Below are 27,260 nucleotides of genomic sequence, written 5' to 3'. Positions count from 1 at the left end.
CTTTTGTTACAGGGTTGCATGACCTTGGTTTGCACTGCCTTCTTCTGCTGAAGTAAATTTTGCAGTCCTACTCCCAGCAGCCTTCAGTGAGTATTAATGTATTAACCACCCTGTATGGAATGTAATCCCCTCAACAGCGTCTTACTTTTTTTTTTAAATAGGGGAATGTCATTGAGTAAGTAAGAAAATATGCTTACTGGGTAAGCAGGAAACTATGCTTCATCTTCCAACATCTTTCTTGATAAAGAAATCACATGGTATCATTAAGTAGTGATGGTCAGGATCTGGGCGGACATATTCTAAAAAGTATTCTATTAGAGGGTTAAGGTGTTTATGTGCTCCAAAAATGTCCAATTTAGAAACCAACTTAGTCATGTTCTCCCACATCTTAATGACTCTACGCTCAATACTGGCTTCACTATAACATGGTTATATGGAACATCTGGAGCGTTTCTCCCTGGGCCCCCACTGAAAACTGGCTTTTTTCCAAATCGGACTTTCCCGGTTAACAAATGTTAAATAAATAAAAAAAAATTTAAAAAAAATGGTCTCTTCTCTTCACCTTGGTGACTGAGTTTCCAAACAACAAACCCTTCTTCTTGTCCCCTCACTGTTTTCTTTCCTGCTTCACTTCCTGCCCCATTTCACTATCCTTCCATCTAGTAGACACCGCTCCCAGATTTTTTCGATGGCTTGGTCTGTTACCTCCTGCCCTGTTCTCCAACAGACTCTTTCCCACCCTCCCTCCTTCCTGTACTGTCTGTATCCCCTTATTCTCTTCAGCCTTCTCACTCCCTCCTCCATTTCATGCCAGTTTCCTCCCTTCTCTCAGTCTACTGATTCTGTCACTCCTCTTTCCACATACTGAGTGCCCATTTCTTTTATCCTTCCATCAGCGTCCCTTCTTCTGACTCCTGCCTTTCATTTTCCACTTGCCATCTAAGTGCCTTCACTGTCCTGGTTCCTGTCTGTTTTTTTTCTGCACATTCCTTACCTGTCTCACTTGGCCTTATTTCAGTCTGCATGTGTTTACTTGTCTCCAGATTGCTTCCCCAAGCACTCTGCCTCTCTTCCCTTTCCTTATTATTACCCCTTTCACTGTCAAGGTATGCATTCTTCTTCAAACTTCCTGGCCTCTGTCATTTCCAACATCCCTGAAAAGAAACACCCCCGGCTGCTGTCCCATCATCCCTCACCTCCCACTCCATTCTCCCTGCCTTAAAAGGGGTTCTCCTTTTTATTGTCAGTAGAACAGCAGGTGCCTGGGAGATGCTCCTGAGGATTATCTGTTGTTTCATCTTCAGACACCTGTCTTGATAAAGAGATGACGTAACACCTTCAAATAGACACAGCCAGGATTCAGGGGCACTTATTCTTACAAAAGTAGAAAGATCATCACTATTAGCCCAATAGTCACTGCCCAGAATAGAGAACATTTTAAACCTAGCAGATTCCAGAAGTGTGAGAATAGTGGTACAAAGTACCACATTTCCAGTGTACTTCTCTGCAATTATGTTTTTCTGACACACAGTTGTCCTATAATGAGTTACCTATAATGCTGACAAAGAAGCATGCTGGGCATGTTTACAAAGAATACCCAGCGGACTGGGGTAATTAACTACGCAAGGGATGGACAGTACTCCTTATGGTGGAATTTCTTTCTTTAGGTGATAGAAATAGGAAAGAGAGAGGACATAAGGCTAGATACCCATCTGCTGCTCTTATTTTATGGAACACAGAAAGTGTAGATACTATTGTGGTTACACAGGGAAAGCAGCTGAGTAGAACTGTTTGGTAATAATGTCTGTTTTCCAGCATTCAGATATGTTACTACATTTTCCCTTGATTTTCTTAGAATTTTCAGAATTCATATGCCTAACCATTCATAGACAGGCCTAAATTCAAAAGAATCTTCAAGAAATTGTGCACAGTGCAAGCATCATTTGCTTTAAAGCTTGTATGTCATAGCAGTCCTACCATATTTATTTCCTTTGACCTGTTACCAGCTCTCCTAAAACCTGCTGACAGTGGGAAGTGCTAAAATATTCCACTTTCTTATTTCCTTTTCAGTCTCTGGAAACAATATTACCATGAGAAGACACCTTTTTGAAAGCAGAAGGTAATACAACCTTCTCGGTTATTGCTTTGTAAATCAGTGAAAATTTATGACCGCACTTCAGTGCCTGTGTTGTTTTGCTGTGCTTGTTGTTCTAAACTATAACATATCATGACTAAGAAATGTTAAGGTCTGATCTTTTTGCATACTCAAGAGTTACTACTGCTTAATATAATTTTTCTTCCATTTGCCTGTTTATTCAACATCCTCATTGTTAACCATTACAGATCCCAAATACTTTCACTTTCTCTTGCAGTTGGTCACCATCTATCACATACTTATCTAGCATTCAGATCTGTTTGCTCATATATTTAAATCATAATATTTCATATCTCCAGTATTTTCTGACTTGGCCAGTCCTGTTGCTTTGTTAATAATTTCCTCCATTCACCTACTGCAAATAATTGTGAGCCATTAATTATTTTATCTGTACTGCTCTGTACTTATCGCTGTAAATCTATGTCCTTTACTATGTCCCAAAACTGAACAACTTCTTTTGGCACTGTCATGAATCAGTATTAATAATTATTATGCATATTACAAACTAGCACTTCAAGCATGCTTGGACTTTTTTAGTTGTATACACTGCTTTTTCCACTTTCATTGCTGATTGATTCAAAATTAGTAGCCGCCATAATGGTAACAGTATAGTTAGTCGAGTCAGTTTAGTTAAGACTCATATCTCGCTTGAGGTTATGCTAGCATAGAGGATGTTATATTAAGTAAGAAGGTACAGGTGACATGCTCCCAGCACAAGGGATGTTAGGGTGCTTCATCCTAAGTCATCTAGGGACCAGGGACACTATTCTGTTTTTGCGGTTGACTTCCAACAAAATCTTCTGTTGAAAGACCAAGACTTCAGTGTTGATTTAGAATTAAACTTGCTATTTAACTCACTTGAGTAATTTCTTTAGCATATTGTTTCATAGCTGAACTTGTCAGTAGACCGGCACAAGACATTGCTCTTCATTTCCATGCGTGAGTCAATACCTGTTTTATTTTTTTGTTTTCCTTTTAGAGTAACAAAGTTATTGGTGTCTAATTGTAATTCTGAGACGCATAAGTACGAGACCCAGAATTACAAAAAAAGTAAGAAAACAGAGGTGAACAGTGAACATCAAACATTCCTGTTTCCATTTAAAGCTGTTTTTTTCCCAGGCATCAAGCCCCCCTACACCCCCATTGTGTTTGGAATCACCCAATGTCAGCAAATCTATATATACAGATTCTGAAATTGCCATACCTGGGAGAAAAGGGAAAACTCGGAGACAAAGCAATCTCAGACTTATATATAAGCTTATATTTTCTCTCCTGTATTGCTCTGGTTGGACTCGCAGTAGCAAGTCTTAAGTATCAAATGGTTACCAAATTTGTCACTTAAAAGGTAAACTTGGAGTCCAATTTACTTATCTGCTCAAAATAAGGAAAAGCTAAAAAAAAAAAAAAAAAAACAAATATATGGATCTCTATTATATGCATGAAGTCCCTCAGATGCGAACCTTCCGAGACTGAGATGGGAATATCAAAAACCTGAAAACTCAAACAGCACGAAAGGTCATTGTGTGGGATCACAGTACAGTAGGGATTGTAGTTTTGTTGCTTTCCCCACTGTAGCACAATCTCAGAGTTTGAATATGTAATTAGCAGGGGTTGATTGAGGAGGGTCCACAGGAGGGTATGCCCCCCCACCAAAAAAGCAGGTGATTTCTTTTGTAGTTTGTTGGCCGAGCGTCCATATTTTGGACATTCCTGGCTAGGTCTGTGGTGCAAATCGGTATATCTCAGCCAGGAATGTCAATAAATAAATAAATAAATAAATAAAAACATAAATGAATAAGTAAATAAATACTTACATTTTAAATAAATAAAATCTCAAAAATGTGCCTATGCATCTGATTTGAGGCCTTTCTAATTACATACCATAGGTTCATAGGTTCATAGGTAAGTACTAGGCTATCTGCCCAAGGGCATTTATAAGGGGTCTATATTATATCCTCGAACGCTTAAAAAAGCGAACGCTGATTGATCAAACTTATTTTCGTGAAACTGCAACATATCGAAGCAGCAGAAAGTTGAATTTTTTCCTAGGGAAAGAATTTGGTTGTCCGTTTCTGTTGCTTCGGTATTTTCAGTGTTATGGTGGAAAGTTACCGGTCGGATTCAGGTAAGTGTGCGATTGTGTGGATGTGAGTGTTATGGTGATTTAGGTGAGTTAGGGTTAGGGCTCAGGTTAGGTGTGTGTGCTATTGAGTGGACATGATGGTTAGGGTGGATTTAAGTGAGTTAGGGTTAGGGAGCGGGTGAGGTGAGTGTGCGATAGTGACAGACCTTAGGGTTAAGGTTTGGGTTAAGGTAAGTGGGTAGTTAGTGGTGTGTGCATAGTTTAGTGTAGGGTTAGGTATCAGATTTTAGGTGTATGTGTGTGGATTTCTGTTTGTTTGGTGTGCTTGTGTTGTGTGTATGTGTTTTGGATCAGCGATTTTTTCCCTGGGAAAAAAATCACTGATCTGACAGATTGAGATTGTAAGCTTTCACTTAAATTAGGTTGATCAATCAGCGTTCGCTTTTTTAAGCTTTCGATAATATACTATAGACCCTTTATAAGCCTAGCCAGAAGGTGTTGGCTTTCGTCACCCCCTTAGATTAGTTCCTTGTGCTACTGTCCAGCAGAGCCACTGCCGTGAATCCCGGGGGTAAATTTTCTGTTTCCCATCTACCTGTCAAGGTTTCACTTGAAGAGTGTTAGTGAGGGGCTCTGCCTGATGTATATTGGAATCCTGTTCCAAAGCATGGGGAGTCTCTGGGATAGGAATGTATCCCTCCAGCATGTCCTATTTATCGTTGTGGTGAGGTTTATATCTTTAGAGCATGCGGCTCTCCAGGATTTGTTTTTTTTTTTTAAGTGGAGCATGTCCATCAATTCTGGGTTGGACATGGCCTTGTATGTCAGGCAGAGATCACCTCTGAGTAAGTGGTATGCTATCAAGTGCAGCTGGAGTTTCTTGAGTCAGGCTGCATACGGCATCTGTTTGAGGCCAGTAACCCTCTTGGTGAGGTACTTTTGTGGCCTTTCCAGCTGTTGCAGGTGTCTTGTAAGGTACATCCCAAATGGGGCGTTGTATTCTATGATGGGTCTAATGAGTGATGAGTAGAGAGGCACATTTTGTTCTAAATGCGAACCCTTTTGTGATTAGGTGGGCCACATAGAAGGATTTTCTAACCACCTTGGCAATATGATTATCAAAGGAGAGATTGCTATCTACTTGGGTCCCCAGATCCCTTATTACATTTTCTGTATTTAGGGGACTACCACCTATGTGTTAGTTCATGGGTACTTTGTATTTTTCCAAAGGGGCTGACTATCCACTTTTTGGCATTTAGCTTGAGACCATGAATTTGACACCAGGTATCCGTCCCAGTGAGACCCATCTGAAGGGTGTCTGTATCAGCCGGAGAATCAATTATGGCCCCTAGTTTGCAGTCATCTGTGAACTTGGTCAGCCATAGTCCTCCTATACTTGCCTGTACCTCTGAGAAGTATATACTGATCAGGAGGGGTCCTAGGACTGATCCCTGGGGAATGCCACTTGTAACCGGTTTAGAGTCGGACATAGAGCTTGCAACTCTCACCATGAGGGTTCTATCCATGAGCCAGTTGGCAACCCATCTCATGACGTAGGGGTTTATGTTCAAGCTGGTGAGCTTGTCTATAATACTAGAATGGGGAATGGTGTCAAAATGCCTTTGTGAGGTCTAGGTAGGCTGTATGGACCTCCTTTCCCTCATCTAATGCCTTGGTAACCGTCTCAAATAAGTCCACCAGGTTTAGGTGGCATGATCTGTCCTTAACAAAGCCAAACTGGGTAGGGTCCAAGGTTTGGAGGTTCCCAATGTCTCTGTTAATGAGTTCCATGATGATGCGTTCCATAGCCTTGTTGCAGACCAGGCTAGTCAGGTTTATAGGGTGATAGTTCCTGGGGTCTGTTGTGGTTCCACCTTTGTGGAGCAGGATAACTGTTGCTGTGTGCCACTCTGTGGGTACGTAAGCCTCTAGAGAGGCTGAGTTTGAACAGTGTGTTTAGGTGAGGGGTTAGTTCATTTTGGAGCTCTTGTAATGAATTATACAATCAATGACTGTAATTAGAAAAAAATAATCAAGAACAATTATTTTAATGGGATTAGAAAAGGATTATTGTGAATTACTTAACAATATCTGAGTAGCTCTGCATAAATTGGACAGTTACCTCCTGATTAAGGGCTCCTGTTTGCCTGAAACCTCAAGTAACTGTAAAACCTTGGTTGGTCCAATGAAAGGCACAATATTACATTTGTGCTGTAGTGTTTTGGGCATTCTGATTACTTCAGAATATTTGATATATAATAATAATAATAATAATAATAATAAAATCACAATGCAGTTTCCAAATATGTTATATTAATCTTGACATATTTATGATGCTTAGTAAATGTATTTAATATCATATGCAGCAGTAAGAAGAGCATACTTGAGAATAACTAGAGATGCATAATGTACTCCTATAAATGTCAATAATTTCTACAAATCAACCTTATGATAGCGTTTTTGTTATTATTCACTTACCATGGCTACAAACTTTGATCAGTTTATGGTTCAATTCTATTAACATTTTCTTGTATTTTATACAGTTGTATGCAAAACAGCACCAGTTGCTTTACAGTCAGTCAGTAAACATAAATGTTTTTTTTCGTGAAATTTTCTGATTATAAGTCTAAAACATGGCATGTCATTGTCCATAAAATCAACAGCAAATTTAATGCCATGGACTCTAAGTGTATATTTAAAGCATGGTATGTCAGTATCTGTAAAATAAACAATGAAATCTATGCCATACATTCTATGTTATAAAGCAACTTTGAACACTATCGTTTGTCCCCAGATGTTATCTGACAGGAAATCCTTTTCTGCACAGTTAATGCCAGGGTAACAGGATAATGTCTTCATGGCTGTGCAGTCATTCAGCGCTATGGATGTTGCTCTAAACAAGTCATACGACTGCCAGCAGAGCAGCTTTTCCCACACTTTTCAGCTAATTCATGCTTTCAGAGGAGGACAAAAGAAGTGTGCTGGTTCTAACCTCTTCTTTGACACTCTCTCGAGTGTAACAGAAATCGTGATCCCAAAACACCATCTGGAAAGCCAGTGTAACTTGAATGCCTCACTCCTACAGCTGGTTTCAAAAAGAAAAGAGCTTCCCTGAATCTGCATGTGGTTTCTCTATGTGATGTGCAGAAACTATAATCAGTAAATTTAGAGAAGTAAAATCAGTTTCCAGAATGAACATTGCAGAACTGCTATTTACAAATTACATTTGTACAACTGCCATTGTGAGGGAAAAAGAAAACATATTGTTACTTCTTAGGTAAGGCCAATACTGCTTTGCACATCCACTACAAAATATTAAAATGTTTAGTGGTCTATAGTCGAATGAGAGAGATAATAATGTGTTTCACAGTATTGTTACAGAATTTGCACTTAGACAGTAGCTTGTTAGAAGGCATTAATAAGAGCAAATCAGAACTTTACTTGCAGTGGGCTCCTACTTAAATGAACACACGGCAACAGATCTCACCATATCTTGTAAAATAATTCTTACAGACATATTGTGTGATACCATGAACGAAGAAAGCTAAGAGCTGCAGAAAGTTGGATTAACAGACAGTAACTCCGAATAGTGGGAACCTAATATGCTTCTTTTCTACATTTCCTTATTCAAGATGTATTCCTGTACATCAATGTAGGTCCAAGTATAAAGAAATACTTGTGGTAACTGAGATATAAAATATAAACAGTAATGCTAATCCTAGTAACGATACAAAAAATTAAAATGGAAGCTAATATCAAGGTAAGGGACAAATATAAGCAGATATGACAATACTCATTGGAGAAAAAAAATAGAAAACAAAGCTGACAGCTATTAAACAAACAAACAAACAAAAATACAATATTACTTATTGCCAGGGACAGTATCTCAGGCACCTAAGTCCCTTAATTTCATCATTGTTAATGAATTTTTGTTATTTTAATTGCTTCATATGTTGAAAGTATGCCATACTGCTAACAGGGGACTCACATAGCACATTATACTACAAACTCTTAAATGCAAAACACTTGGATTTATGTTATTCATGCCAGTATTTATTCATGTACTTCTATGTAAATTCTATATTTTTATCTGTCTTTGATTTTGGAGCTTTTCTCCCCAGGTCTCCTTTGAAAACAGGCTTCTAGCCTATTTGGACACTACCTGGTGAACAAATGTAAATAAAATAAATAAATATCATTACGCAGAAATTCAGAGTGTCATGGCTACCTGTCAAATGCTGCTCATACTATATTGCCTTGTCTGTTAGGTAGAAAACCAGATAGACATGCACACATATGCATAATATATATCAATGCATATTTAGCTGCATGTATACAAATCAAATCATGAAATACAATTTTGGATAAGAATGTATCTTTGCTGTAAGATGTTTTCCTCTGTAGCATGATATCACTTTAAGATTACACACCAGATGTTAGTGGAAAACATCTTTGATTGATGTAAAATCTTTAAGAGCAGGTCTGGGTTTCTGAGAATTGACCCTTTCCCACATCCTGAAATGTCATTCTGCACTAATATCCCATTGTTCCAACAGAAAGAGCACCTGCCCATCAAAGAGAAAGCTATTTTTCACAGGGAATTCCCTCTTAAGTATGACACACTTTTTTTGTTCCTCTGTGCTCTTTGATTGGCTAATGAGTGTGGGAAACTATGCCAAACTGGGAACCCACAGACTTCCCTGCTGCCTGTGATGAATAAATACAAGCAATCTCCAGCCTCACTTTATACACTTTGCTCAGATCACCTTACTGTGAAGAACGACTGTTTTTTCTGTAAAAAAGGAGGCAAAGAAAATGGGGCTTGGCTATCTATCCACGAGTCTTACTGCGAATTCAATAACTGACGAGGAAAACCAGAAAGTAAGTAGCACACATATTTTTTGTATTTAAATATATTTTCTGAATCCTAGGGTCTCAACCTAATAATTAACTTTTCAAGGAACTTGAATCCTTTAAATACAAGTCTAGTCTTCAACTGATCTGTCAGGATTACAATTCAATATGCATAACAAATGTTCATTTCTTAATGATGCAGCAAATGTTTCCCATGTGCAGCTGGAATGATATTAAAAAAAATAGCTTATAATAATATATGTTTTGAAGAGAATTTTTTTATGCTAAACCAAAACCTGTATAATGGAGAAATTTATCTGTAATGGTTATTAAACATGAGAAGCAAAGCATAAATTATATATGGAAAACTGTATTTCTTTATTATCTTATAAAAAGTATATGTGATTTATAATAAGTCTTTAAATCTAAACAAAGGTCTCTAAAATTTTAAATGTTATCCCCTGTAGCTCAGGAAACCACTGGCGGAAAAGTTGAGAAGGGACCGTATTAACAGCAGCATTAAGAAGCTGAGACAGATATTAGGAAAGATGTTTCCAAAGCAACATCCCAGCTCCAAACTGGAGAAAGCTGACATCCTGGAACTGGCTGTGAGCTTCATAAAACAGCAATGACAGATGCAGAGCAAAGGTGAGTCCTATTTTTATTTTACAATAACTCTGCTGACTGAATGCAGCTAGTATATGTTTGTCTGTAGTAAGAACACTTAAGTAGTTTTACTCCTTGTGTGCACACCATACTTGCCATGGTAATATAGCAAAGCTGCAAAATTGTCCAGGGATGTTATAATATCATCATCATAATATCATGTGTCTTATGTTACCTGTGTATTCTGCGTATTCTGAAACAGGTATTGAAAATCATTATTTACTGAATGTGTGCATGTGTGTGTGCATATGTGTGTGTGTGAGAGAGAGAGAGAAAGACAGAGAGAGAGAGAGAGTTTCTATGTCTACGTGTCTGTGTTTGTGTGAGAGAGAGTGCATGTATGTGCATGCATGTGTTTGTGAGCATGAGTACATGTATGTCTGTGAGAGACTGTGTGAATGTCTGGGTCTATATGTTTATGGAGGTTTACTATGGTAAGATAGATCCAGATTCTGTTGAATGATGGAATCACTGACCCACTTCCACAAAAGTGACAATGTCGAAGTTCGACATTGTCAAAATTCATCCCAACTTTGACCTCAGAACGGGCTTTAACATGGGTCGAGATGGGGTTGAGATTTGTACTTCAACAATGTCAGGTTCGTGTTTGGCCTCTGGACTTCGGTACAGTGGATTTGACAGAAGCCAGATCGACCTTACCATAGTAAACTATTTATGGATGTGTACCTATGTGTATGTGTGTGTTTGTGTGGTGAGTGCATTTACATAAGAGGGTATGGATGCATGTTTGTCTGTGTAAATTTGATTGAATATATCTGTGTAAGCAGGCATGTATATGTGTTGTGTGTGTGTGTGTGTGTGTGTGTGTGTGTGTGTGTGTGTGTGTGTGTGTGTGTGTGTGTGTGTAGACCTGATATGAGAACTCTATAATTATAAGTGTTCATGTCTTTAAAGTATCACCTTATTCCACATTATTGGGGTAGGAGATGTATTTATTTTATTTTATTTTATTTTACATTTGTTGACCGGGCTAGTCTAACTGGATACATGTCCATTTTCAGTAGAGGCCTCGGGAGAAAAGCTTCAACACACACAATTAGAATTTAGAATGTTGCTACAGTACAAGCATAATACAGCTGGTGTTAATAAAAATACAATACTTATAATAAACATAACACAACAGTAAAAGGTTTTGTACATAAAAAGAATGAAACTATTTACATATAAACATAGATTTAAATTGCAAGATCATGGTCTCTTTGGTTCTTTAAGGATAGGTCTACAGTTAGTGCAGAAGAGTAACAGGTGAAGAGTATCCATTAGTATTAAGAAACATGAGTTAGTCAGGGTTAGTACAGGGGCATAACCAATGTGTTCTAAGATAAAGTTTTAGTTTATGTTTAAAAAGTGTTATTGAAGACAGTGATAAAAGTTTAGTGGGTAGTAGGTTCCAGTGCTTTCCAACAGTATTAGAGAACAGAGAGTCTTCTGCCAAGTTGTTGGATCTACTTGTACAAACAAGTATTTTATCTGAGGAGTGTAAATTTCTAAGATTGTTGTAAGGGGTAATGAGGCTCGAGAGTATTGGAGTATTGGTAGGTTGGTAAAGGGACTTATGGGCAATAGCAAGCTGGTGAAATTGAAGCTGATTTTGAAACTCTAGCCATCCTAGCTGTTTTAGATTAAGACAGTGATGGGTTCTAAATGGAGAGCCAGTGGCAAATCTGGCAATATTATATAGGAAATTGCCAGTTTGTTGAGGTTGTCTTTTGAGAGATTAGTGTGTATAGGTGAAGCATAGAGGAGTGTGGATATTAAGTGAGTACAGGCTATAAAGGTCATGGCTAATGGTGTTAGGAAGGATTTGATTCTGTAGAGCGACCCCGATTTCTTGTTGACTGTTTTTATTGTGTTGTTAATATGAGCATTGAAGTTAAGGTTGCTATCTATTGTTATTCCTAAGAGTTTGGTGGTTGGGTCAGGAGATATGAGATTTGAGAGTGCCATTATTAGATATGAGTGTGAAATCTACTGGGGTGGACTTTCGGGTTGGAGTAAAGAGCAGAAAATTTGATTTTTGGGGGTTTAAGAGGCGGCATCAGTGTAAAAACATTGTTCTACTGTATTGAAAGCTTTTTTGGGTTAGGGACTGTAGTTCAGATGGAGAAGTGGCTGAGCATACTATTGTGGAGTCATCTGCATATTGAATACAGGTGGCTTGAGGAATTGCTAAGTGTAGGTCATTAATAAAGATGGAGAATAGGAGTGGGCCTAATATGGAGCCTTGAGGGACACCAAGGGAAATGGGGAGGTGGGTAGATAGATTATTATCCCATAGCACAGCTTGCTGTCTATTCTCCAAATAAGATTCGAACCATTTTATAGCCAGAGCTTCAAGTGAAAGGGATTTGAGTATATTTAAATGCAGCTGGTGGTTAACCATATCAAAAGATTTAGATAGATCAATAAAGAGTGCAGAAGAAAGAGTATTATTGTTACGGTTTTTGTTAATGCAGTCTGTAAAGGATAGAAAGACAGTGGTAGTACTATGCATGTATCTAAGGGGATTTTGCTGTCTCTACCTACAAAACCAGTACTTTGGGCTTAAAGGTAGTTAATGTAAAATGTGATGTCAGTTATCTTACACATTTTATGTTGAGGCTTAATATTGTTTTTTTAAACTTTTCTAGCTAGAACATCCTTACAAAACAGCTCGCTGCTAGATTACAAGAGAGGTTATTCCCGGTGTTTACAGGAAACACTTAGCTTCTTCTCATTCCATGAAAGCAGAAAGGAACCTCAAATGAAGGTGTGGGATCACCTGCAACAAATAACAGTTAATGGGGACATCAGCCCCCCTGAACCACCAGCAACATCATCTCCAGGTCAACTTCTCACCCAACAGACCACCATGAGCATTGCTATGTCCATTTGGAGCCCTGGCTAATGTAAACAACTTTTTGTACTTGTCTGTTTTGAAACTAGAGGAAGATATAGCTTTATGAAAGGTCTGTCAACCTCTTTCAGTAGGAAATGTTGATTTCCATGAAAGTTTCACTTGCAAAGTGGCTTTACATCTTTGTTCATTCCTTCACATTGAAGGTTGTATGTAATTTACCAAGTGGTACAAGTGCTATTTGGGACATTTAATGTTTTGTTATTATAATAATGTGTACAGTGTATGTACAGAAACTGTATCTTCTATAGTGAAGATGTTTGTTGCCAATGTAGTTACTTCTGTAACTGACAACCAAGTATAGGAGTTAAACTCCAAGATAAGTACTGAAACATATTGTTTAAATCTGTATCTGCATACAGAATCATTTTCTAAAGAGCTGTGTGAATTTATAATCAAATTAAATATCCTTAATTCTGAATTCTCTTCTAGGGAATTTATGTTTCACAGATTCTAGGTATTTGCTTTCATAATGAAGTGTTAACTTTGACTTTCATAAAGTTGTAATACAGTGTGGAGATAAATATTCTTTCACATTTACAAATCTTCATAGATTGTTGTATATTCTCCTGTGAATGGCATATATAAATGTCAGATTCTTATAAATTACCTTGATATCGGACAGAAACAAACATCAGTTTGTTTTGTTTTTAATGTATAACTTGTTTCACTGCTGTGTAACAGTCAAGCAATACACTGTGCTCACAACAGAAACTGTATATTTTGACTTCTGAGGGCATATATTCAAACATTTACTTTAACAAGAAGCTTTTGCAAAAGTGTCTCTGTCATGTACTTCCTTCGGGAATGTGTTTATAAACTTAAACAGCTTGTAAAAAGTAACGGTATGGTATTCTGTGTAACTGCCATGACATTGTTTCCTTAAACTGTCAGTCTCAGTTGTAATATGTAGTTGAACTGTAACATTACAAAAATCTTGTTAAATAAACAGTTAATCATGCAAGTTAGTGTACAGATGTTTTTATTTAGAAAAAAATGTTTAATAAAGTACATGAATGATACACAGATAAAAACTATTTTAAAAAATTAAGGTTTGGTTTATTTATATCAAAACTGCAGCATTTCTTCCTGTTGTACTAATATTCCTTTGTATATGGATTTAATGACTGACACCACACTCTTCTCACAAACAGAATTACAGCAGTCAGTCTTGTAAATGCAGACAAAGCAGGTAAACTCTGACAATGTAATTGTCCAGTAATGTAAATTACTCCTCAGAATCTGAAAGCTAATAATGCAAGATAACATGGTTCCCTCTTTCTAGGAACAAGACCACATCTACGATTTAAAACATTAACAACAGTTTAAAAGAGTGGCCCCAGTTTACCTCCCACACATACAGGCTCATTAATTTCTGTTTCATTTGTTTTTATGTCACAGAAGTTAAACTTTAAAACATGCAATAATCGGGTAAAAAAAAAGCGTACTGAAGATAGACCAAGTTCCTAGATATACCCTTTATGTTTTGCACTCTTTGATGGGAAAGTCAATTTTCTGTCCCTCCTATTTTGTCACAAATGTAATGCAATGCACAAAAGAAAAGGTATAAACCTACAGAATGTTAATGAACAATAAAGTTCCCTTAGCTCATGACTGCTTACTTATACTAATATATTTACAAACACAACATGTTACTTTTAGTGGGTATGTTGCATTTTAGCATGCATTTTACACTTTAGGTACATTTTTTATGTGATAAATTAATCTTTTTCTGGTTAAAATGACATTAATGAAAAAGCTACTAATTTAGAGAGAAATAATAGCTTCATCAATTTTATACAGTAGTATATAATGGGCGTGCACTTACAAACCAATCAGGGGTCTAATACAAGTTTTCATAAAAAAAAAAAAAAAATAGTTTCTTAAAAACATTACATTTAGCTGTCATAATATATTACTGCAATGATGATGTAATGAACAGGACCCTGTAGAAAAATAAAGTGCAGTTCTACATTACAAAGTACATCTCCAATATAGCACATAAGGTGCCAGTAACACAGCTGTAAGAAAGTCTAATGTGTAGCACAATATCCCAGTTAGCAGAGTTCTTCTCATTGCAAACATAACCAATCTGTTGGCAAAATACACCCTCAGAAAAGTTCATTCCCACACCCCAAAATCTTTTACTTTTTACCCCTTCCCACTTTCTCTCAGAATCTGTGGAAATGCATGTTTGTCAGACCTCCCAGTTACTCCCTGTTTGTACATTACAACAAACAGATAAACATTTTCAATGATATCTCAGGTGGAGAGTGCCATATGTTAATCAGCACTGCACCACTTAGGGTGATGTCATGGGGGATTAAAACCAATATACATTCCTCATTTGTTGTTGGCAAATGATGAAACACAAGGAGGTCACAGGTCTTTTTTAAGGTCACAGTGACAACACACTGAGAGCTAAAAGTATGTCTGGGCAAGGGGTTGTGAAATAAGGTGCATTAAACAGACTAATTTGCATGCTCTGTTAATCTGTGAAACGTTTTTAAGTACTTAGGGATTACAGAGCATCTTTACATTCAGTCATTAATGTCCAGTTGGCATTATTTATCTTATGAAACAGATTATCAGAAATGTTAAACATGAAAACAATAATGATATCTCCCAAATGGTATGAATATGCAACAAAATGCAGTAGTGACACCAGTATTATAGAGTGAAATAGTTTTCTTCATTAATAGCCTGATCATTTTAGATCACTTCTGCATCTCAGTGTGCTGGGGGATGCAAAGCAGTACCATAGGGAAAACTCTGGCTTTTCTTATTAAAAGAAATGCTTTTTTTCAGTGTTTTGAAAGCATTCTTCACATCTGCTATAGTAAACCTCTGAAAGCTGAAGTAAAAACCATGACTTAGCCAGAGCTGGAGACAGTAAAGCTGCATATATGATAGGTGGGGCCTAACTGTTGGGACATGTTTTCTCTATATGGAATTTACTGAGCACTTGTGATCATCCCTCACAATATTTTTAATTTGTACTGCATATAAGCCCTGGTAATTCTGGCAGCCTGATTTTTTTTCTTTTTCCATCTTCATTTTCCATTATGGGAGGTGTAAGTCATTCCTAGCAAAGCAGATCAGTCTGTTAACCAACCTCTCTCATACTGGTGCAATCTGGATGCCTTTTAATGACACCAGTTAGTTAGCAAATCACTTAGACCAATTATTTTTGTCCATTTATTGTGGTATCATCCTTGATGATGGCAAAATACTGCTTAAGACTGGAGTTTTACCTGCCTTGGATATTTGCATGGAGAGGAAATCTAGCATGACTCTTGGCATTCCCCCAGAGGTGAAGCTCCTAGGATTATTCACATGCACATGAGCCATCACGAAGTCATAATCACATTTAGGGTGGAAACATCCAAGAGACCTTGTCACATTTTGAATTCTGGCAACCAAGAGGCAGCTTACTGTCACTGTTTCCTTGTCCTGCGGGTGAGGGTAAAATCTGTGGTCTTAACTGTAGGGTCTCCAATATATATATAGGAATTTACTATGTGAAGCTGCCAGATTTGGAGACCTTCTGTTAATAGGTTTACAGTGCTGGTAACCTTTCATAAGATGGGTGGAGATGATACAGGTGTGTGTCTAAGTAGATGAGCTTTGTTTGTGAGCCATCTAGGTGGCCATCCCTTAATGTGTTTAGTAATGGGGCACTATGAAGTATAGGTGTGAAGTCTACAGAGAAAGGTAGATGGTGAAAGACCCAACTCAAATCTGGCTGTACGTTTGCATTTCTCACAAATGGGATCGGTGTTAACTAAGGGTAAAGGGGTCATCTGTAGACATGCGGAAGCTGCTGCTGCTGCTTTAAAGAGTCAAGCATAAGTAGGCTGGACACAGATGGGGCTAGGCAGTCTCTGTGCCCATGATGTAGCTATAGATAAGGGATTCAGTAACACTGGATGGACAGGGAGAGGTTAGGGGAGATGGCAGGTAAAACAGGTCCATAGGGATGACAAGAGAAGTGATAGAGTAGGCAGGCAGTGTCATTTAGTAAGGTGAGCAATAGCTGACAAAGCAATGACATGCTAAAGGAGGCCTGATCTGGTTAGGGCTACTGACTTTCAGCTTCTCCCAGTTAGGGGTCACCACAGCGGAACTCCAGTCCACTCATGATTGGCAGTGGATTTTTACGGTGCCGAGTTGCCAGCCCGACACCCAACTTTCAACAATGGCACCGGGTAGGGCTACTATGACTAGAAAAGTTTTATGCAAAGATTTGGTATGAGGTGTTTACAAGGGAAGACATTCTGTTAAATTGACAGAATTAAGTGAATTTAACTTTGTTAAAAATTAATTTTAAATTGTGTTAAATAGATAATCAATTTCAAAGAGGGACTACAGGCAATGGGGGCAAAAGCCATGGGGGGGGGGTAAGTGTGTAAACAGACTAGAGCCACAGGAAGATGAAGTACAAAGTTTGTGTACAAATTACAGGTACAATACATACTCAGAGGTGATGTGTAAAACCCTTTCAACAGCAAGGCTAAAGCTTGTGGCAGTAACCAAGGTTTCCAAAGTACTATAATACCACAGGCAACAATAAAGATTTATTTGTACAGTAAAAATTACAAACACAACAAAATTTAAGTACAATAATGTACAGTTGATACTTTAAGTTAGTAGCAGACCACTATAGATATTAACACTATCAATGGAGGTTGCAGATACTTTGATCAAATTTATAAAGGTATAATTACCTTGTTACAGGAGGTTAAGGAAAACACATACCTTTAGGTGTGGCACAACCATCACGATGAGTGTCAGATAAAATGTAGCAGATCCAGATCGCCTAATGAGAAAGATGATGAATTTATATGTGGCAGGGGCTAGGTATGACTTACTGCTGAATACATGGCACTGCTCAAAGCACAGCTAGGTCCCAGAAGATAAAATAGGTAGACAGAAGGTATCTCTTCCTTTCTCTATGTCTTTCTTGGTGCTACTGTGGGTAGAGCAGTAGTAAGCAGTTCAGCAGAACAGAACACCAAGCTGTGCAACTGTTGTATGTTTATAGCAAAAAGGTACTGTCACAGCAGGAACCATTCAGTTAGCACACACACACACACACACACACACACACACACACACACATATATATATATATATATATATATATATATATATATATATATATATATATTTATTAAATAACCGACAACTTGCGAGACTAAGAAGATAAACTATAATAACATAACTTAAAACACCCTAACTACGAGAAACGAACCTCAAACTACAAAACAAAAAAATAAAATGCGTAGGATGAACAAATGTTTTAGCGCTTTCATCTTTTATTGATGGATAAGACTTCTTCAGAAAAAAAATATATAAATGCAGTGTAATCAATTGTACACACTTGATATTCAACTGATTACACTACATTTATGTATTTGTTTCTGAAGAAGTCTTATCCATCAATAAAAGATGAAAGTGCTAAAACACTAGTTCATCCTACATGTTTTATTTTTTTGTTTTATAGTTCAAGGTTCGTTTGTCGTAGTCAGGGTGTTTTAAGTTATTTTATTATATATATATATATATATATATATATATATATATATATATATATATATATATATATATATATATATATATATATATATATATATATACACACACACAGACACACACACACACACACACACACACACACACACACACAAGCAGCCTGCGGCAACAATGGCCAGGACAAAAATGCCTGCTGCTTCTTCTCTCCCCAGGAACAACTAGCAACTACAATCTCAACAGAGATAAAGCCAAGCTGATCCTGGAGTCCTATCAGGCTTTACTCAGATGTCAGATGTTAAAAAGATTTGATGCATTCTCTTTTTTCCACTTTTTTCTCTCTCTTTTTCTTAGTTATTTACTAGCAGAGCTATGTACTTAGTCTTCATATAATGTGAAGCATTGATGACTTTTCATAGGTTCATAGGTTCATAGGTTCATAGGTTCATAGGTTCATTGGAAGACAGCCTTCTACTACTAAAACTCTCTTTCTGCCACAAGGGCATTTAAAATACTGCATGTGATCTTCTGAACCCTATCAGTTCTTTTTTATTCTGCTGTGTATGCCCACATCATTTGTTTCTAGAAACAGGTCACTACTTTGGCATCCTACTCTCTATTTCAGTTTATTACTACTCTTGGTGAGGAAATTCTTCATTATATCTTCCCGAGTCCTACCGCACAAAATATTTCTATGAATACCACTCAAATACTAATCCTAATTAAAATGAGTTTTCAATCTTGTTTTATCCATCTATTCAGTCTTTTCTTCCTCAGTATAAGTGTTGAACTATTTTTGGTTTTCTTTCTAGGACATGCATACTATCCTTTCTTTATCCTTGTCTTTTCGAATGAATGACCACATTAGCGCTATAGGGTGGTCTAGGTATACAAATATAAACAGAGCAAAACATCAGATCATCTGCTGTCTGCTGGTGAAATTATTCTCAGAACAACTTCTGTCTGCTGGTGACATCATTCTCAGAACACTCCATGTGTCCTCTGATGACATCATTCTCAGAACACATTCCTGTATGACAATGACATCACTCAAAGAACATCTCCTGCCTGCTGGTGACATCATTCTCAGAACATCCCCTGCCTGCTGGCAACATCATTCTCAGAACATCTCCTGTCTGCTGATGACATCATACTCACACCACCTCCTGTCTGCTGGTGACATCATTCTCAAAACAACTTCTGTCTGCTGGTGACATTGTTCTCAGGAACACCCAACTATCTGCAAGTGACATAATTCTGGGAATGTTCCCTGCCTGCTGGCAACATTGTTTTCAGAACATCTATTGTCTGCTGGTGACACTGTTCTCACAACACATCCTTTCTGCTGGTGAAATTATTCCCAGAGCACCTCCTCTCTGCTGGCGACAATTCTTTCTGTACACTGCAGTCTCCCACTTCACTGCTTATTCACCTTGTTCTGCCACATTTGTAAGATCACTTCACCTTATGCCCTATCTGTTCTCAGGTTAGGAACACAGAAGCGTAGATTGTAATAGCAGATAAGGACCACTTTACAGTGTTACTCTGATCATTTCCCTTTGTACTCTGCACATCTTATTTATCCAATAGTTCATGCCTTTTCCCTTGACTGTATGAGCCACTCCCATTTGCTTTTGAATTTTATTATTGTAATTCCCATTATTACCCCTCAGAAAAAAACATTCCAACTATCACCATTCTGTAAAGTAATGTTTTCTCCCCTTTCATGTCTCCCCTGAGCTGCCCACGTTATACCTTCTGATTGTGACCTCCTGTTAACATGCCTCACTTTTTTTGTAAAGCCCATGAGGACATTTTTATCATGTCTCCATCCCCCTTATTAATAGAAATGTTAAGAGCTCTACTTAGTGATTATATGTTTCTTGTATCAGATTGAATATAATTTTATTGAATGCATATATAAGCACGCACACACATATGTACCAGTAGGAGATAACTGAGATTACCTAATACATGCAGCTAACTCCCCATAGCTGCTCCCCTAACAAACTCATCTGCACTTGTCATATGGTCTGTTGGAATGCCACCATTAACTCACACTCTACCACTCACCCTGGCAGCTGCTTCCACATATTCACCACACTTTGTGTGAAGTATTACTTCCTTATATTCAAGCTAAATTTACCATATTTTGTTTATAATAGATGTCTCATCCTCTTCTTTCCTTTCACAGAATTTCTACTCCATCATACCCCCTTTTATGATTTTATGTGCCCAGATCATGTTCTGTATTCTTTCTCAGCTCCATGGAGGACCATCATTGTTCCAATTATCATTCCTTATAGCTGACATATTTCATCCCTCTCATTAGTAATGTCACTATTCTTTTGCATCCTTTCCGCACTGCAATGTATTTTTCTTGGAGGGTGTCAAAACCTGCACATAGTAGTCTGACCACTTTCCAGTAAAGTGGATGAATTACCTCCCAGTCTGAGGATTTCACATCTCTAAAGATACAGCCTAGATTCCTGTTAATATTGGACAATCCTATCCTCTTGTGGTCAAATAAGACTATTGTCACCACTTTCAGGTCCTTTTCCTGGCCAGTCTGTTCTAGAAACATTTTTCCCTCTGACTGTAACACAAAGCCAAGAATATTATGCCTTATAAGCATCACCTTGCTCTCATCTGAATTACACTTCAGCTGTTTTCAGACTACCAACCTTACTAGAGCTACCTCAAAGCTTATACCCCCATCACTAACTGCAAATCTTTTTTGTCATTGTTTTTTATCGCCTTTGTTTGATTGTTAGTCGTCCAACTCTTACTTCAGAACCACAGTTTTCTCTGCTTCTTGTTCATCCCAGTGTCACTGCAGTTGAAGCACACCCTGATACCCCCCTTTGAGAAGTGAATCCTCTCTCCAAATAGGAAAAGCTTGCAGCTTCTCGGCTAAGACTCACTCCATGATTAGAGAAAGAAATGAGTGTGAAGGAAATCATACTATGGCTGGCTGGCATAGTGAGTGGCTTATTTAAACCATAGTCACCTCGGATGTGCTGGGTAATGTCAATGCAATGGAATTTCGGAACCTCCGTCCTTGTTCCTCAGGTGAAATGTCCTTCAAAGCTCCTCCCCACCAAACTTGTGATCATCACATATTTCAGCTCCCAGACTCCATTGCCACTGGAAGCAAACAGTGAGTGTGCACTCATCTCCTTATACAGCCCCACTCCCTTTTTCACTTCTCTCCCACCCCATGTCAACTCCTCTAACACCCACTGAACTGGATGCAGCTGGTTCACAGTCAGGGCTCCAGCCCTCTACTCTATGGAGCCAAACACCATGGCCCTGTCCTTAGTTGTCATCCACAGCTAGGTTGGTTCCGATGACAGTACCCTCAGCAGTATCCAAAATAAATACATCAAAGAACATTCTGCAGAGGACCAGTATAAATTTAATGTTTCATCTGTCAGTTCTTCCCTTTCCTTACTTCTTTTCCATGCATGGAATTCTTCCTCTTTCTTCTTTCATGAAAATGACAGCAAAGAAAACATTTAGAACTTCAACTTACTTCCCACTCCTATAATTAGTTTCATAAGGTTTGCCCTGCCTTTTTCTGTCCATTATACACCTAAAGATGGTTTTACTTTGTCAAATCCTCCTCAATTTCCTTTTCTCACTTTGCTTTTGCTCTCTGAATTATCTTTTTGACTTTTTTCTAGTCACTGTGTCCTCCTTTGTTTCTGTTGCACTCCCTCCTTTTTTTCATTTCATATACATCTTCTATAAATGATTTCTCTTTCCTTAACCAGTCCCTAAAATCACAGGTATAGTTTCTCTTTCTTCTTTCCTTGCTTCTCTTTCTAAAACTTTTTCCGTTATAGCTGCTATACATATTTCTAACCCAGATCCACAACATACTCACCCCTAAACTGCTTTTCAGTCCCTTATTGTCTCCCTTACCAAGTTGAATATTACTTTACAGTTTGCACCCCACTAGTCCATACTTGGGGCACACACTCTGCATCTTTCATTGTGTAGTGAACCATATGGTGCTGTGGTTATTGGCTGCACCTTATGCTTTTACTACCACCTCCCTGAATCATCCAGCCTTCTGATCTACATCCGAGGTACTGCTGATCCTGGTGTACTGCCTGACAAATGACCTCTGTAATCTTGTTCTCCTTTTATTGCTCTACTTGTCTGGGCCACTTAAGATAGTCTTAGGTTGTCAGTTACGATCACTGATTTGTTTCTATTGCTTATCCTTGGTCTGTCTTTTAGCATTCCATCTGCCTGTTCTGCTGATCAGATAGCCCATGAGCAGTGTCTGTTCACTAGCTTTCTCTCAATTTTCACCTTCTGCTCTGATTGCTGGTGCATGCACTTTCGCTGCTTGCCCATCTTCAGTCACTGCTGCTTCTTCCTTGCTTTCATCTCCGAACTCACTCTTGCTGTCTTTCTCAGTGCACGCTGCAACAATTCCTCCCCAAATACTACCCATCCTGTACACCATTCACCATGTCACATCCCTTTTCATTAACCCATTATTCCTGCTATATCCACTTCCTGTAACTCAGTCAGTGTTTGCAATACTGCCACTTTATTCCAGAGGGTTTAGACATTGCTCAGCAATACATTCCATCCTTCATCCACCTCACTGCCATCCCTTTTCCTGGGCCTTTGTTTCATCCCCTATGGTCACCTGATTCCCCTTCCCACTGCCTGTCACAGTCTGCTCCTCCACTTTCCAAGGATGTTAAATTGTATAGTTTGCTGGCCTACATTTCTATATTGGATTTCAACTAATAACCAATCCAACATGAAAAATACACGTAAACCAAGAAATCAAACAAATTACACTGCACAGGTGCAAGTAATACATTGAACTTTATTAAGCATTTTCATCTCAAATAAATAGAAGACTTCATCAGAATATCCACACTAATCCAGGAAACAATTTAAAAGCTTATTCCCTGTCACATGATGCTTCTTAACCAATCAAAGCTTGCAACCTAAGCCATAGTCATAGAAACAATCAAATCCCAATTACATAAACTCATGCAATTAATATAAAACAAAAAATAAAAATATAATCACTAACCTCATACACTAATCCCATAATAAATATGTGTATATGTATTCATAAATATCCAATAGATTTAAGTTTTAAAATACAGTTAGTAGATATAGTGCCATTTAAACCAGGAGCTACCATTGTCGTAGTTTTTATTTGCCAGCAGAGGTCCTGATATTCCAACCATAAATCGGGAGCACCCCTTCTAGGATTTGCAAGAATTTCTCAATGCCAAAAAATGAAAACTTATGTCCTGGAAATTCCAACATATGCTTCGCTAAAGCATTATTAGTATTTGATCTATTTATATAGTAAACATGTTTGTAAATTCTATCCTTAAAACATCTAGATATCTTCCCAATATAAAAGCTATAGCAATTTTAACATGACCATTGTTTCTTCGATTAGTGTATGATATTCTGATCTTTCCAATATAAAAGCTATAGCAAGTTTAACATGACAATTGTTTCTTCAATTAGTGTATGATATTCTGATGAAGTCTCATATTTATCTGAGACCAAATCACTTAATCAAGTTCAACATATTGCTTGTATCTGAGCAGTGTCATTTGTTTGAGTTCTTGGTTTTGCATATGCCTGTTCTTTCTTGGCTAAAGGGCAGTCTTTATCCCAGGAATAGAGCATCTCTCTGTGTTGTGCTTTCTCCCTCATTCCCACATCCACACATAACTCCTCTATTTAATTCTCTGAACCAACAGATGTACACTTTGATCCTGTCCTTCCTGTCTACACTAGGAGCTATTGCAATTAACAGAACTAAAAATGCCCTTGCACACCCAATGTTCTTATGCTAACCTGTCCTGCTTACCACCAGGAAGGCTATTTGCATCCCTACAACTCATAAAGTATGGGTGCTGCTGCATGCCATTCATCACTTTTAACCAACATGCATCCATTGTTGTAAGAAAGTCCTATATTGCACAGCTAATAAACAAAAAGATTGGGTCAAGATTTAGGGATGCCACTGTTCTCCTTTGCTCAACAATCATTAGGCCAGTCATTTAATACAATGTCCTCTTTGGCAAGTATCTGTTTGGACACATGCAACAACTGGAACTCCCACAGAGATACTTAACTAAAAGGATACAAGGCCTAAACAACATGTCCTACATGGACTGACTCAAAGCACTGTCACTATACAGGCTGCTAAGAGGTCAGCTGTATCCAGCATACAAGGCATTTTCCATCTCTTTACTGATGGATTTAATTCATATCAGCAAGTCAAATAGCATTGAAAATACTCAGTCCAGGGATCCAAACCTCTTCTGCAACATCAGCAGAATGGTTTGGAGGGACAGGTATATCTCACAGAAGATACTGCTGCTCTGGAACAGATTCCCCATCCACATAAAACAAAGTTCATACTTGTCAATATTCAAATTCAACTTAGATCTATTGATGGGAAACAGAAAATTTACCCCAGGACTGTTCCCTGTACTACTAATGGGCAGCTCCTAAATGCTTTATCCCATGCATGGGTTCCATCAAGTTATCTATGGCATGATCCCATTTATTCTCACTAGGGATAAGGGATAATATAAAATTATTGACCATGGGAGAGGTAAGGCCAATCAAACATCAAATGGGATAAGCTATTTCAAGTATAAATAGGGAAACTGGCTAGGGCAGCTAGCCTAATACTTACCTATGAACCTATGAACTTATGACTGCCTGGACCACCCTTTTTGTGGAACACCCACAAACAACCTTAACTAACAGAAGCCTTCTCCTTTCATCTGTTGTCCCAGTCTGATTCTCTCTCTGTTGTAATGTTCACCATCACCTTTAGTTTTCTCTGTTCATTGCTCCTTCACTCTCAGGTTACCTGTACTCTGCTTCCTTCCTGGAGTGCACCTCACACTAGTGCATCATGCTGCAGTAACAGCAAGGCGCTGCTTACCTTGCCCTGATCCATCAGACCATTGTCTTTCTGCCCAATGTTATAGCTTTTATAGTTTCCTCTATGCCTAATTTTGGTGCTTTCTCCTTTGCATCACCCTCATCAGTTTCCTCATCTGCATGCACTGTGACCTTTCCTAAGTTTCCTCTTTAGCTCTAATTTCCTGTTTCTAAATCTTCCCTTCTACCCCCCCCCCATTCTTACTAACATTCCACTTAGTTATATCCTTTTGGAATCCCTTTCTGACCCCTTCTTGGTACTCCTATGTCCCTTGTCTTTGATCTTTCCTTTCTCATGTTAATCCCCTCACATAATCTGCCAATATTACCCTCATATGAGGCTTTCATACTAGCCCATCCTTAACTGTTTAAGCTCTCTTATCTGACATTTAAGTTTCCTAACTTCCAGTCTATTCCGGAGTTCCCCAGGACAGATTCCTTGTGCAACTAACCCATTTCTTTTCTTTTCCCTTCATCTGCCCATGCCAGCATTCACATCCCTGTATTCTCTCCAATACTTTCTTACTGTGTCTTGGTTCCACACTCTTGTTATTTTGAACATCATCGTGATGAGCTGTCTGCTTAATCTTTTCCTCAACTGATCCTCATTCAAGGACAATGATCCATATGTTGTCCTTGTTCCTCCTGAACTCTTGAAGCAAAACTCAATGCTGATGACTACAAAAGCCCTGTCTGTTTAAGAGCTGCTGTTGTATATGTTAATAGGGTTGCAGTCAGCATTGACATTTCTGTCCTATCACACCTCCATTTTTTTTTTGCTCTGTTCAAAACAACTTTGAACCACTGTGGTAATTGGTACTGGTATCACTGCTTCAGAAACTACAGTTCATGGCTCAACCACCATTTCAGTGAAGTAATATTTTGTCAAGTCCATGCTGAAACTCTCAACTCTCCCTTCTAAGTAACACCCATTTGTCCTTTCACTGCCTCTTGAATTTCTTCTCTAGATTTCTTGCTTGCTGTGAACAAAGCAATATATTTAAATCATGGGTCCACTTTCTCTTCTATCTACTGATGTATACATGCTGTTACCCAGGTGGCATTTTCTGTGAGTGGTTGTCCAGCAAGCAAGGCAAACAGGGCTGAAATAGTATGACTTGTGCTATTTCATTAGTTTTGAACACATGGGTAGAACATAGATTGCAAAAAAAGCAATAAGACGGGTATTGTATGGCAAAAGACAAAGCAAAGTAATGGGAGTGGGTTCTTTTACATCAGCATGGCTGACTTTCCAGGAGGGATAATTAATGTTAAATTGCTTCCATTTAAGTAAGATCAGGTTAAATATTGCAGAAGTTGTTGGGAAGTTCCTAGGAGTCTGGGACACATATTTGTAGAACTGTTTGAGGTGAAGAGACTGTCCAAACCTGGACAATTGACTCAAAAAGATGTGTCCAGCAGGAGGTCGGTCTTTTGCCAGTAGAAGTACTACTAGTGGAGAACCTGAAGGTTACCTGTGTCATTCCAGAGGAATTCTGATAACAGACTTATTTATTATGTCAAGTGCAGTGAGAAACTTTAAGTCCTATATTTGGATTAATACTGACTGTTTAGATTAATGTTTTCTTGTGGAACTTTGTTTCCAGGAAAAGCCTGCTTGTGCAAGAGAGTTTTGTTTTTCTGGTTTCTTTAAAAGGTGCTGTTTGGAGAGCTTTAAAGAAAACATTTTGCGCTTGTGTTGAACTGCTGCTGCAACTGCGGCAAATTAATTGGACTTTTACTTTATTGCACATTTTATTTATGTTGTTATTCTACATTAAAGTATTTTCCTAGTAAAAGTAAAGTCTGTTTTTGTTCTGTAAATTAAAGTTGCTATTTCTGAATAAGAGTGTGCATATTCAAGACTTAAAGTGTAACAGTGCCTAACTTTAATAACTTTAATAAATTTCTACTCATACCTCATTCCCTCCACAGTCATCACCATTTTGGATAATTTTACACCACTACCTTCTGCCAAGCTGATTCCTCATCACCTGACTGTCTTCCAGAACTGTGCTCAGTATTTCAAATGTGGTGATACTAGTACCCTGTACAAGGGAGGACTGGCCTCACCATCTCTTGACTATACTCCT

General features: G+C 38.1%; 1 protein-coding gene across 1 annotated transcript; it reads left to right on the top strand.

The window, feature by feature from the left end:
* The first annotated feature begins 9,005 nt into the window (after positions 1-9,005).
* LOC122812853 (transcription factor HES-5-like) lies at positions 9,006-9,730 on the top strand. The gene is made up of 2 exons (XM_044084894.1): positions 9,006-9,119; positions 9,560-9,730. Exons 1-2 carry the CDS (start codon positions 9,054-9,056, stop codon positions 9,722-9,724), a joined length of 231 nt encoding a protein of 76 aa, XP_043940829.1. The 5' UTR covers positions 9,006-9,053; the 3' UTR covers positions 9,725-9,730.
* Positions 9,731-27,260: the final 17,530 nt, after the last annotated feature.

Source organism: Protopterus annectens, chromosome 10.part0 (genome assembly GCF_019279795.1).
Source record: "Protopterus annectens isolate FY-2018-M chromosome 10.part0, PAN1.0, whole genome shotgun sequence".
Taxonomy (NCBI): domain Eukaryota; kingdom Metazoa; phylum Chordata; order Ceratodontiformes; family Protopteridae; genus Protopterus; species Protopterus annectens.
Note: the sequence above shows the minus strand (reverse complement) of the source record. Positions and strands in the feature narration are given on the sequence as shown.

Excerpts from the sequence above, each read along its gene's own strand:
- LOC122812853 (XM_044084894.1), top strand. The coding sequence starts at position 9,054 with ATGGGGCTTGGCTATCTATCCACGAGTCTTACTGCGAATTCAATAACT. Across the intron at positions 9,120-9,559 it reads CTGACGAGGAAAACCAGAAA|CTCAGGAAACCACTGGCGGA; the intron begins GTAAGTAGCACA and ends TATCCCCTGTAG.